At 41.4% G+C, this 14,046-nt stretch overlaps 1 protein-coding gene across 1 annotated transcript in view; it reads left to right on the top strand.

The window, feature by feature from the left end:
• The window catches only part of PDC (phosducin), a 198,194-nt gene extending 191,894 nt beyond the window's left edge, over window positions 1–6,300 (top strand). The window contains exon 4 of the mRNA XM_069231999.1: window positions 234–6,300. Coding sequence (XP_069088100.1) covers window positions 234–758 — 525 coding nt within the window. The 3' untranslated portion in view covers window positions 759–6,300. The remainder of the gene's footprint in view (window positions 1–233) is intronic.
• Window positions 6,301–14,046: the final 7,746 nt, after the last annotated feature.

The raw sequence follows: 14,046 nt of genomic DNA on the forward strand, positions 1-14,046 counted from the left end.
ATTTAACCCATGCAGATATGCTAAAAAACTTGTATGGGTCTAGTCCTTGTTATTCGGGGGTGGACACATCTGAATCTTTTCTAAATGGTCTTGGCATTATGGATTAAAAAATGCAGTGTCAACAACCTATTCTGTAACTCATAAGCTCTTAATGTTTCTGAATTGATTGCACAGTTACAACAATGGTTTGTTCCTTAGCTAAGAGTAATAATGTTTGTTTTTTATCATTACAGATGAGCATGCAAGAGTATGAGTTGATCCACGACAAAGAGGATGAAGACTACCTACAGAAATACCGCAAGCAGTGCATGCAGGAAATGCACCAGAAGTTGAGCTTCGGGCCCAAGTATGGCTACCTTTTCGAGCTCAAAAGCGGGGAGGAGTTCTTGGAAGCCATAGAGAAGGAGCACAAGAGCACAACAGTAATAGTGCATATCTATGACGACAGCGTCAAGGGCTGTGAATCCCTGAATAGTTGCCTCACCTGCCTTGCTTTGGAGCATCCCACCGTGAAGTTCTGCAAGATTACAGCAGTAGACACTGGGGCGGGGGACCGCTTCTCCAAAGAAGTGCTCCCTACTCTGCTCGTCTACAAAGCCGGGGAAATGATCAGCAATTTCATCAGCATCACCGAACAATTCAATGAGGAGTTCTTCGCTGTGGATGTAGAGTCCTACCTCAATGAGTTTGGGCTGCTACCCGAGAGGGAGATCCGCGTCCTTGGAAATGACAACAGGGCGGGAGGGGATATTGAATAATTAATCACTTTGAAAGATTTCAAAAGGAAATGTTGCTTGCCATGCGTTGGCAAAACAGTGTACACTAACGTGACTCTGGACAATCTAAACGTGTTGCTAAATTTATTGCAGATTTTCTAAGCAATATACTTTTATCATTTCATCATTTAAATCAGTTATTAAAGCAAACAGTTAATGCAATATTCGATCCTCCGTCGTGTGACAGAAGCACAGAAAGTTGACTAGCAAACCTGCAATAAATTTAGCAACAACTGTAACAAGGAACCTTTCCAGAAAGGTAATTCCTAAGCGTGATTGTTAATGGATTTAGGTAATTTATTATCTGAATCTACCAAAGCTGCTTTGGTGTTGCTTTTCAAAGGAAGCCGTTTGTACGGGAGTGTGACCTCTGGACTGCTACACGTAAGGGTCCACCAAAACTGCACGCAAATGCAGAGTTTGTTTCAAAACAGTCTCTTGAGGAGCATACATAAACCTACTTTATGCTGAATTGATAGATTCTAGCATAAGGGAAACTAAAACGGATCTTGGCTTAATCAAGGACACACAGTAGTGGCCAAACAATGAACGCCTGTGTGCTTTCTAAAGGGTAGATATCCGTGTTCTGAAATATTCCTAGGGATTCTACAGAAAAAGTCATAATGTTGGTAGTGACATTAGTATTTAAATATTTAATTAGTGTTAAATATTTAACATTTGAAGTGGAGCTTTGAGTATTAGTTGCATGATGAGTACCTGTACAATAAATTTAGAAAATCCCTGAGAGAACATAGTACTCAGGGTGTGTAATCTCAGTTGGGAGAAAGAGGCAGCACACACAGTTGTCTTACCATCAGCAAGTGACATAATTTCTAGTACTTGGCAATTAGTTTGGTAAGGAATCTGCCCGGAGCAGGCATTGGATCCTGGAGCTCTGGACAACCTCCGGCCCACCCAGCCCGTGTGTGACAATCAGGATTTCTAACAAAGAAAGGTGAATGGCAGTTTTATGTATCCATATGAAGACACTGAACTCAGCATCTATCAGACTTCGGGCACTTTTGAGAAAACTAATGAACGTAGGCTGTCCTGGATAGAAGTACTTACTGCGTTAGTGATTGAATGATCCAGCGAGAATAGGCAGAGGGGAGGCTGACGAGGGCCACTGGCACAGAACCTAAAGAACTGAAAGAAACACTATAGGTTCCACAACACTATAGGTTCCTTTTACTGAGAGTGCGACCATGGTGAGATAGCTGCGTGTGTAACACATTTGCTACTGCGCGGTTGGAATCTTACAGGCTGGACAATGTTAACACCAGTATTTACATCACTTTGAGACAGTAACATTGTGGTACCAAATGCTACACACAAAACAAGTTAATATTACCAACGCTAGAAGGACCATTTATCCACATGTATTACCCACAGTCATAACTGCCAAACAAAGTGGGGACCACAATGAACAGCCAGGGTTAAGCTACGTCAAAAGCACATCTCTTGATCTCTGCTCGGCCAAAGAAACAGCTGTCAATCAGGAATATGTTTGGCTATTAGGATGACCTCAGGCAACTAAACTTAGCTATAACGGTCTATAAATGTATTGGAATGTGTAAGTTTTAACAGTAAAGTCTATTAGGCAATGAGATCAGAAGAACAGCTACCAAACGTATGATATGTTTTAATCCAATTCCACTTAAAACAAAAAGTCAGCGTTGTCGTCCATATAATGGACCACACGTCTTCAGGAATGGAAAGTCCCAGCACGTCTTCCCACTTATCACTGTATGTGTGATACCGATTATAGGCTGCCCCACATAACCCTCTGTATATCACAAACCTCTTCTAAAGAGGATAATTCTCGTGTGTCCACCTTTTGCACTGTTGTGGTCACTTCCTAGTTTGTCAACTGTATCTGCCTTAACTTGTCTCTGGGGGCAGAGTTCCATACAAAAGTTATAATCTCTCAGTTCTTCATTATCAGGACTGATTTTCCATCAATATGCTTTGGTCCTTTGTAAGCGAGGGAAAGCTAGTAAGTTGAAAAAAGAGGAGGAAAAGAAAGATAGGAAAACTGGCTAAGGAAAAGCAGGAATTTAAAAATACAGAAGAGTGGGATAAAGAGCCCGGAAGTGTAGGGTGGTGTAAAAAAGAGACGTGACGAATCGCAAATAAGCAGCCTTGATATTTTACAACTGCATCATTCGGCAGCACCGGATGAGTGCTCCTAAGATAAATTGGAGCAGCCGAAGTAGAGAGCATTAAGATCACTGACACATTTGAGTCAGAAAATGTCAGGTGTCTCAACAACAGTGACTGTAGAGTATGTGCCAGGTATACAATGCCTCAGCATGGTACAATGTAAGAATCCAGTGTTGGAGACAGGTGTGATTTTAGGAATCATCTGTAAAAGGTGGTATGGTGCCCATGTCCTGTTCAATAAAAGGAGGCTGGCTGAATGCTGGTGTGAGGCAACTGGAACTGGTGGAGGACCAAGCAAAACACCTGAAAAACAAAGACCAACTGGTAGAGAACAGCTTAGACCTTTGAGGCAGTACAAGAAGTAGGAAGCATAGGTACCTCCGCAGGAACGCCCATATGAGACAGCGATATAGTTACAGACCACCTTTCCCTGCATTAGGGAGGTCGCTCTTACTTGCCTTTTTCAGTCCTTCATCATGCCCTTGTGTTCTCAGAGTGCATGAGATTAACCTCTGAAACAATTGTTGGTCAGTGATTTCCTCCAGGACCCGTCCTTTATAGCTCGGTTTCTGGACTGTCTATGAACGGGTGGGAAATGCACATAGTTGTCTAAACTATCAACACCTTGTATAAACAGTCCTGTCCTGGTCGTTCAGATGTGTAATGTTACACAAGTGGGTAATATTGGTCATACAGGTTTGCCCATCCAAGATTAACTCGTCATATCAATAGGGATTTTAGAATGCTGAATGCTTGCTTGAGTGAGGACACTGTGCAAAGATGCCAAGGGTTTTGATTCAACTTTCCGTGTCACAGCGACCTTTAGGGGCTTTGCATTTCCTACTTTTTTGATTTTGGAGCAAATGAGTGCTGCCTCTTCCCAATATGAAATATGTGGGTGGTTGATGGTGTTAGCCAGAGCAAGGCATGAGGCCCATCTATGCACACTATGACATCTAGTAAACTAGCTACAATACAGAATGTTTCCCTTGTAAGTTAGAAATCAGCAGTCTTGGCCTAGGAGCTGATTTAATTTCCATAAGCATGATATCCAGGACCTGGAACAATGATGACTCCTAATTTCTCAACCCCCACCTCCCACAGCAACTACTGAATATAATGCCCCTTATGCCGAAGTGTGTAAAGAATATAATACCTGCATATGTAAACACATCGTGACTGAGCTACCTCTCTAGCAGTGGACACAACTGATTGATGAGGCTCCACCATTTCCTTCTCTCGCTGGTCCCATACGCCTGTAGAGTTTTCCTTCTTCCTTTGCTTCCAATAGGCCCATCGGATATACCATGGAATAGAGGGCGGCCTTTGTCTTTGGTGCGTCATTGAACGGTTTCATACTTCGGCTCTCATCACCACAGTGCTTAATTAGTGCTTGTTGTTTCCGGTGCTGAGTACTGGCACTTATTTGTGAGGGCCGGGGCTTATTCTTCTGCCTCAAGCATTTGCTGCGAGCAAAAGACACATATGGGAAAGACGGAAGAAGGAAAAACTAAAAAGCGTCATAAAGGGAGAAAGTAGAAAGTTGCAGGATGAGCTGAAGGGGCAGAGGGTGGCCATAAATAGATTGAAGAGGCCCGAGATGGCTTCAGGATTACGCTGCCTCAGTATTCAATGCTGGCAGATTTATACAGCAGCCTCGTGTTTAAGAGAAGGGCTTTGAGCATCGGCACCTCTTTATTTACAAATTAAGCACTGCATCACTACCAGCAGCAACATGCATGGTTTTCCACGTTTGCGTGATCATTCGTAATTTTACATGTTCTGTATTTGCCAGCTGTGATTTGGTACCGCTATAATACGTTATTGAAGAACTGCAAATGATTTACTCAGTTCAAAACGAAGTTTGTGAATCATTCCTCTGAACGCGGTCTGGGTTTCCGGAGCCATTTTCTTATTTAAGGAGTTTGGAATTCGTTCATAAATTGTAATCGCTTAGTACATGTTACACAAAATATTTAACAGCACTGTATTTCAAACTTGCCCTTCAATGAACCAAATCAATGGGTTATAATGCACATAATAATAATGAGCCATTCTAGGAGTTTCTAAGGCTGTTTACTACTACAGTGTTCCTATTGGTCCCCAGGATGCCTATGAAGCACTCCCTAACGCATGGTGATCAACGCTCTTGTTTGTGCGCAAACACATTACAAGAGACTGTTCAGTGTTATATGCTAATGGCATGCCTATTCTTTAACAGAAAAACTCCAGGGTATCTATCCTTTTTCTATTAACAGTAATCCATTTCTCATGCTAAACAATTTTCCAGCATGAACAAATATTTGTTTTTATGCCATTTTCAGGAAGAGTGCGATCACAAAAAATGCTGGCTGAATTAGAGTTGTGTGTATAGTTTAATCGTGCCCTCTTCTGAACTAGAGAAAATCTACAATGTGAAGTAAAATTAAAATGATGTTTATCTTTTTTCTGCTATTTATATTTTTTGATGTTGCTTAAATTCCATCAATTAATTTAAGGCCCTCTAAATGGTGCATTTCCTGGGATTATGTCACTTAGAAGAAATACCTATGAAGAAATAACATTATAAAGAATGTGTTAGGAAGAAAATACCTTTTTATGAATGTGATGGGTAATGGGATCATTTACAACTGGTAGGCTTTGTAAAGATTCATGCTCAATAAAGTCACAAATAAAGTCACTTAATTCATTTTGAATTCATAAATAAAGCACTAACACAAACCTTTCATTTAACTATCAGCTTGTTTGAAATTTGTCAAACATTATTCTGCTGCTACTTGTTTCCTCATGCCTATACGCCATTCAGCTTTTTCAAGGCACAATAATAATCGTGCAGTCACAGTCATTTTCTACATGAGTCTTCTCCAGTGAGAAGATTTGCTGTTGTGGTATCAGCTAAACTGTGCACATCACATTTCATGGTTAAAGACTCTAGAATGACTGAACGCGTTGTGAATGATACAATTATATAACCATTTAGATGATACCATATTACCAAAGGCTAGGAATTAGGATCAGAGTTCATTATAGGACTTGGCTGGCAGAAGTGCATTTTTTAATGGAAGCATTCATTACATAGGTTTTGTGACTGCAGTTCATCTAATTATAACTGATCGTGTTGTTTTCCCAGATACATGTGACTTCTTTATACGAGTATTTCTTCTTAAAAGTTTTCTTCATTTTAGCATAGATCATAGCTACCGAAACTTTGGCCGAGGGAAGTCATGCTATATTTTCTGTTTATGGAGTAATAATGTTAAATGTTACTGTTGGTGAGAATAAAGTAGAACATGTATTATGGATTTTTATGTTGTATTTTTGCGCTTACGTACAAAAATAAAATCAAATAAACACTAAAAAAAAGGCACCTTTGGTGTGTAGTTTCACACTTTCAAGAGCTTGCAACATTTTCTGAACAGTGTCTAAAGAATGAAAGTCATGTTAGACAATCCAGGCCATCAAATGAATATGATATGTACTTTAAAAGAAAACAAACACTCAGGATAGCGCATAGACATCTCACACGTTTACGGCTGAAATAGCCAACATGCATCAAAAGGAGCAAAGACAAAATGGCAAATTGATGGACCAGAGCTTCACCCCAGTTAGTTAGCGCAAGTAAAGCAAAATTCATACGTTTTGGTGTTACATTATGCACTTTATCTCAATAAGAGATAATTGAAGCAGGTACCCTTGATTGCCCAAAACTGCATATGGGCATTCATTAGCAGTTTTTCTCTCTGGAAGAATGCGAGATCTTGGGAGATAGTAAGACAGTGACAATTTTCTTGAGTAAAAGGCTGACTTCACTAACTTAGACAACCCCTGCTTCATTGTGTCAAATCCACACAAAAAATGTGTAATGTACAACACAGGATAACCAAATGTCTGTACATTTAAAATATGTATAAATAAATGTGCAATAATTATAAGGCTTTGGTGGGCTTTACGCAGATATAAACACAATTATTAGCACAAACATTGTGATATATAGAAAATCTACGTTCACAATATTATACAGCATCTATGAACACAATGATCTCTAATTCATATATCAACAAGCAATTCAGGTATATCGTACAATTTAGTAATGTGAAGGCATTTCTGCCTTGATGCACCTTTTGGCAACATGAAGGTACTGAATGTGAGAACTATAATGCAGTCGTGTGAAAGCAATATAAAACTGGGTTACTATTTAGTAAAGACAAGGCATAATGTATGGGTTAAAATGAATTAATTTGAGGGCAGTTTAAGTGTTGTGTTAGGAAGTCATCAGCAGGAGGAGAATTTAAGAGTTTTAACCACTCCAACATACACAACTAACAACTCACATGCAAAGGTTCATTAAAGTCTCCAAAAGGCACACACTTGATCTCTATATAAATGTTGGGTGGACTATCAACAGGTTTTCTGGGATTATAAAAAGAAAAAGAAAACAATCACGCGATAAGGATATGAAGGACATCAAATGTAAAATAGTTTTCAGACACCTCAGCACACAGACTTTAAGGTTTAGTTACAAAATGGTAAAGAAAAGTAAAACACCACAGTGGCTTTTAGAAGACGGCTTTTACAAACTTCCAACTGGAATACATGTTTTTAATCAGTAATAGCTCTGTAATCAATTAGACAAACTTGCCATCTATCACCCAACGCATATTAAACATTTTATTGTGATGAGTAGCAATTCATTATGGACTGTGGGACCAGAAAGGTCTGTAGATAATAAACAGAGGACCAAATGCTCAAACACCAAAGACCGCTCTACAGAGCACGAGTGAGGTCTAGACAAGAATGATCTCCTGATGTGATCAACTTTGCCCTCTGCTGCCCAAACTGAAGGCTCAGACCCAGTACTGGCACCTAGGACACTAGTGAGGCCCACAGAGAACTTGTTAGGGAACTGATGACATGACACAAATGTTACAACCTTTTCAGTGTGATCCCTGAGGTAATCGCGCAAGGTGCCTTTGAAGCGAAAGGTGAAAGAATATAATGACAAAGCTTGGGGTCACTCCTGCTAGGGTCTTGAGTCTGGAAGAGCAGAAGGCTAGAATCTCCATTCTTCCCCTGCAAGGCACTCTTATGAGTATGTGCTTAAAAACAACCACTAACCATGCAATATTTGTCTTCACATAAATACACATACCTACCACACACGTTTTGTACCTCTCGTATCCATCCTGAATAACCACATTCACAATCCACTCTCCCCACCATACAAACCCACCCACTGAGAGTATTATGCCTGACATTCCACAGTACCAACTCCATCACACACAATGCCTCAGATATTACCAACACCACTATCACACACAACTCAGAAACAATCTTCATCAAAGAATTCAGGCACACTCCAATCTTAACTCAGATGCTTGACTACTGAGACAACTTTGGCAGCCCCTTTCCACACTCATGCTCTCAAGAAGTCACCTTCCACCTCTTTTGCAGGCCACCAGAGGCCAAAAAAAAAAGAAATCCTTTGCAATCGACTTTCATGGCATTGTCAAAACCATCTCATTGAATAACTATTTCACTCTTTCACGAGCTATTCCCGTGAAACATTATGCCAATACCTTTACTTCCCTGACACTTTCCACACAAGACACACCTGATGCTCATTCATGCCTTAAAGAAGAACAAGACACACTCACACCACAAAATCTCAGGATCGTCAAATCAAAGACCTCCAGAAGACATGAAAAAAATGAAAACAGAAGTAAACAAAAACTAACCGATGTAGCCAAAACATTCTGAAATCAAACCAGACTTGCAGAAGTAATCAACAATAGGCTGCTCAGTGTCTACATATTTTCGGAAACACATACTCCCCATGCCATTGACAAATTCAACTCCATCGTCAAATTCTTCTGTGAAAAGGTGTTATCCCATCAAAGCCAAGATATATACACTCTCCATCTCAAATAACCCCTGTTGAACATTCTTTATAACACCTCTTGAAACCATTCATGTTAACAGGCCTCATCCACATTCTCAGTGCTTTGAAAGCCACCTCCTGGTTTCTAATAAAATCCCTCACAGAAGACACATCCATTCATAAGCCTTAAATGGACAACATCTCCCCAATACAAAGTCCAGACTGGATGAAGCTCCCACTTCTCAAAATGCCAGCTTCAAACACAGATCATCAGCAACTATTGTTCAACTCTTCATCCTACTGTCCTCTATCAGACATTCAGAAAGACAGTCGTCCTTCTTCATCTTATGTCCTCCATCAGATATTCAGAAAGATAGTTGTCCTACTGCCACAACCTATTACCATAACAACCAATCTGACTTCAGGCCTAGTAAAGCACAGAAAGTGCCACCATTAAGTCATGGATGGCTCCCCATGCAGGACACATAATGAACTTTGCCTCCTGGTACTAATCATCATAACTTTTGCTTTTGGGTTGTCACCCATGAAAACCTTTACAACCAACAACAAAAAAGAAATAAACATTTAAACTTTGAAAATATACCTAAATCGTGGTGATTTTGACACAGAACAAATAGCCACTAATAGCAGCCAAAATGGCATGTCATCATTCAGCCAGCATTAATTCACTCTATATAAAACCGAAGAAGGCATATGCAACGCCAGCTGAAAACACAGTTGCATGTCTAATCTTGATTTGAGTTATAGGTTTAGCTTGCAGATGTCAGGCTCAACAATTTGTATATAACTATGTCAGATCAATCCTATGTTTCTCATTTCAGAAGTCACTTATTCTGTTAAAGATATGTTTTGTAAGAACGTTTGCCAGGCACCATTGATAAATGTGGATATCCCTGTCAACATGTTCTTATGATTAGTATACCTACAACCAAGGACTCTTGGAATCTCTTGTGACAGAGCTGTTCAAAGTTGGCTTCTAGCCTTGCAGTCCTGCCTTTTACATAACGTCGATGAAAGCAAATGTGGAGTTGCTGCAATGCTCTCAACAGAGTAAGAATATTTCATATGGTTGCTTTAAGTGAGAAGTCAGAGAAGACAGCAATAAAATCCAAGCCAAAAATTAAACATACAGACACTACCATAAATAAGGGTACACTGGATCAGGATTCCTGTCCCTACTATATTATGTTCTAGATCCAACATTTGGAATCGTTAATCTGCTGTTGCTAGCAAACACAATGGGTGGGAGATTGACACAATTCATGATTGTCGTTTACAGTGGCAATCCCTGCATTTCTATTTTATATTGAATGGTCATTTTTACTGAGTTAGACCAAAACACATTAAGGGGCAGATGTACAAAAATTCCCTTCACAGAAAATGGCAGCAAGTTGCTCACTAATATACTGCAAATGGAATGGAATTTTGTGAGCCAACCTATTAGTATATGGGTTGGTTCCCAAAGTTCCCTTGGCCTGGGGCTTAATCTGGCTTACCTCACTACTATTGATGAGTGTAGGAAAGCACCATTTTTTAATGATCACCCACACACCTTTTTCTTCAGTGCTGATGGATATGACTTGCCAGTGCTCTCTTTTGAAAATATGATGCATGAAAATTGGTATCCCCAATTGGCAAGTACTTTAATCCCCTTATAAGTCCCCTGTAAATGGTCCCAGTGGTTGCCAGGGCATGGGAGTTAAAGTGGTCACCAGGGTCTGCAGGACTGACTGTGCCACCCTGAGTGACCCAAGTAAACAGCTGACGGAAGCCCTGCCATTGCAGACTTCATGAGCAGTGCAAACTGCTCAAACTCGACTTTGTCCTCGCCATGAGCGGCAAGGTCACATAAATATCTTTAATATATGTCAGTCAACCTTAAGGTAGGCCCTCCTGAGCCCAGGAGGCAGGGTGCCAAATATTAAACGTTTTATGTACCTAAAGGAGCCTCTTTCCATTAAGGGCTACTATAAGTGTTCCAGGGCCCATAAGATAATAAGGGCTGGCATCTGGGCATCCAGCGGTTGCCAACTCCATTATGGTCCCACTAAAAGGTGTCACGTTTGGTATCAAACCACATGTCTCATCAAACCTGACTTGTTCCCCAAGTCGGATTTCATGTGACATACATTAGTGGTTTCCCCAGCCTTTCCTGTGCCTTGGCTGACAGACTGCAGCTGCTGCCGCCAAGACAGATATCTGATCCCCTGCTAGGAGGTGTGAACACCCCCGGGAATCAGAAACAAAGGCCTGCCGGGGTAGGAAGTGTCACCCTCACGGCAGGATGGTTAGTGAAGAGGCACATCAAGGCAGTGAGCTTCAAAGCCCACACCACAGCTGATATGCAAGTATGCAACCTCCCAAAGAAGGACAAGGCTTCCCCTTCCCCACCATCAAAGGCTCATTAGCAACCCTGGAGGCGGGATAATTAGGTAGCAGGGCGGTGTACACCTCCAGAAGACTAGCCACATCCCTAGGGTGGGCTACCTGGTCTCTACAGCTGAAGATGGGTTACATCATTTTTAAAAGTGGTACAATAGGGGCTTCTTGGTTGAAAAGTTGCTACCATCCACAGGAAGTGTTCACCTCAGGGGCGGATTAGCTGCTAGAACTAGTACCCCAATGGCTACAAGCACCCACACCCCTAGTGTCCCTAAATCTAGGATTTAAGGGGCTCGCCTGGCACCTGAACCTTAGATCTGATTGACTTGCAGCAAAGGACATAGAAGGGACCTGAATCTGCGAATTCACTACCAGCCCAAATGAAAAGGTGCCAAAGACTGCACCTGTGGCTACCATCTTGCAACTGCATGATTGTGTCTTGTCCTGGACAAAAGATTGGCTCAAAAGGAAAGAGGAACCCCTCTGCATGACAAAGGTAACTCCAGAACTCCTTTGGACTAGAGGTACTAGTCCCCTTCAGCCCGCAGGCAAATCGCACTCATCTAAACAAAAAATCAATAGCCATTGCATCTGGCCTACCAAGGGATTGCCCTAAAGTAAATGGTCTAGTGCATTGTGGAAAACATAGTCCTAACCTCAAGCATGTTCCAGGCAGCTGCTGCTTTCCACCGGAGGTTGAAGTAACCAAAGGCTGAGTTTGCTACTACAAAGGCTTGTTGGTGGCCACCACTAACTTTGTTTGATGCTGTGCCCTGAGGGAATCCTCCAGCACCTTCAACTCGACACCCCAGTGGCTCAGTTGTCGAGATGTTGCATTCCTTTCCTCACCAGTACCGTCCAAGCAGCAAAACCAGCACCCCCAGCTCCCACGTTCAGCACCAGGGACAGCCAGGACAACCATGCACCCGAGCCCTCGAGTCAGTTAAAATTAAACTGTCTGCCAGATCCTGGTCATGGGACCCACTTCCCCTTATCACCCAATGGTTTCCAGGGAACTCAACCTGCAGATGACCAGGGGCCATATGTACAAACACATTTTCCCATAGACACAGAATGGGTAAAACCCTTTCGTACATCTGGCCCCAGGTATCACTAGTGTAATTTTGCCATTGACCGCAACGTTCTCGTGCTATGCACTGATTTATTTTTCCTTTGAAAATCCATAACTCTGGTTATACTCATCCAAATGTCTTTGTTTTGGTGTCAAAAATGTTATAACAATCTGCTCTATTTTTTTATAAAAAGGTGCTGGGTTTCATTTGAGTCATGTCAGTTACTTATTGTCCATGCTGGAACCACCCTCAGAGAAAAATACTCCACTTTCCTACAATGCGGTAGCTTGCAAAATGTGACTCACTACAAATCGTGGCCATCACCGGGATGGTTGCCTGCTGGGGTAAACAGACCACCATGTCTGTCATATTCTATTGTTAGAAACCTTTTTTTTGTTTTTAAATGCTGCCCATTTTCCTTAGAGAAAACGGGGCTCCGTTTGAAAAAAATACTTTACAAAAAAAGTTGGCCTCCGAGTTGGCAGTTTTCCCCTGGACCAAGGTAACCTATTAATGGTTTGCGACCAAAACCGTAGTCTCCAACCATTGATGCATAGCATTCTTAATGACACTTTGGAAGGAGCACTCTAAACACACCTCTTCCCAATTGCGATTGAATATGTATTTCTAAACTCATTTTGCAATTCGGTAATCACTTAATGAATCGCAAAATGGGGTTATTACATGTTAAAAATCCAATTACCGGTTGCAAACCCTGTGATTTAGTGACTCACAGGTCTATGACTGCTAAATGGCTTTGAACACATGGCGCTAAGTCATATCCCACATATATTTGATGGATGTATTTCACTACCATTTCAACCATTATTCCATTTGCCTGTCCCTCATCAAAATCACCTTGTTTATCACTACCTTGTCTGTCTGTTGTGAATGTTTTACCATTGCATCACTACCTTTATCTTTGCCTCATCCATTTCCCCTAACGTACATTTTTGCCTTGTCCCTTATCCTAACCTTAAATGTTTTTCTTTGCCTGATGAATATTTCTGTAACGGTAGATAGCTTACCTTGTGATGCTCCCCAGGTGCCAAACTGCCTCCGGAGCTTCTTGCAATAGCTCCAGGGTGCCGAAACTGACCTCTGTTGTGACTGCATTCCACCTTCAGACATAACAACATGTAGTCACATGAATGTGCCACTCCTGCATGCTGACATTCATTCCCCTTTTTCCACACCCAAAGATCCACTCCTACCAATATCAGGTTTTAACAAACTGTTATACTCGTAACTTTGACAGTTTGTATTGATGTTGCCGATGAAAACAACAGGTTTGAAGCTGTGCAGTGGATGTTGGAAGCAAATGTCAGTGACAGAACCTCAAAATGTCTGCTTCTAATACCTCAGGACCAAGAACGACTCTAAGTCGTGTATTAAGTGTTTTTGATGCAACCTAAGGCCACCTGGGAAATATTGGCTAAGATCTATGTCGCAGAACACATGAACAATATTGTCTATGTCGAAGTCACCCCTGTCAAGGAGGTCTACGGTGAAATCAAAAGACAAGTCAAGGAAAAAAGATAAGAAGTGCACCTAAAGCTCCTTGACATCTAGACACTCCCAATACACGAGGTCAGATTGTTGCCAGGTGTGGCACCCAACCCTGTGTTCGGTGTCTAACTTGGACTCAATGCAAAACCTGCAGCCAATGTTCCCCAATTTCCTTGGGGCTCTGCAGCAGGTTGTGGCCAAGTTGCACATTTTTAAGTTCATCCAGGCTTCCTCTGGAGTGTCT

This window comes from Pleurodeles waltl, chromosome 4_2 (genome assembly GCF_031143425.1).
Source record: "Pleurodeles waltl isolate 20211129_DDA chromosome 4_2, aPleWal1.hap1.20221129, whole genome shotgun sequence".
NCBI lineage: Eukaryota > Metazoa > Chordata > Amphibia > Caudata > Salamandridae > Pleurodeles > Pleurodeles waltl.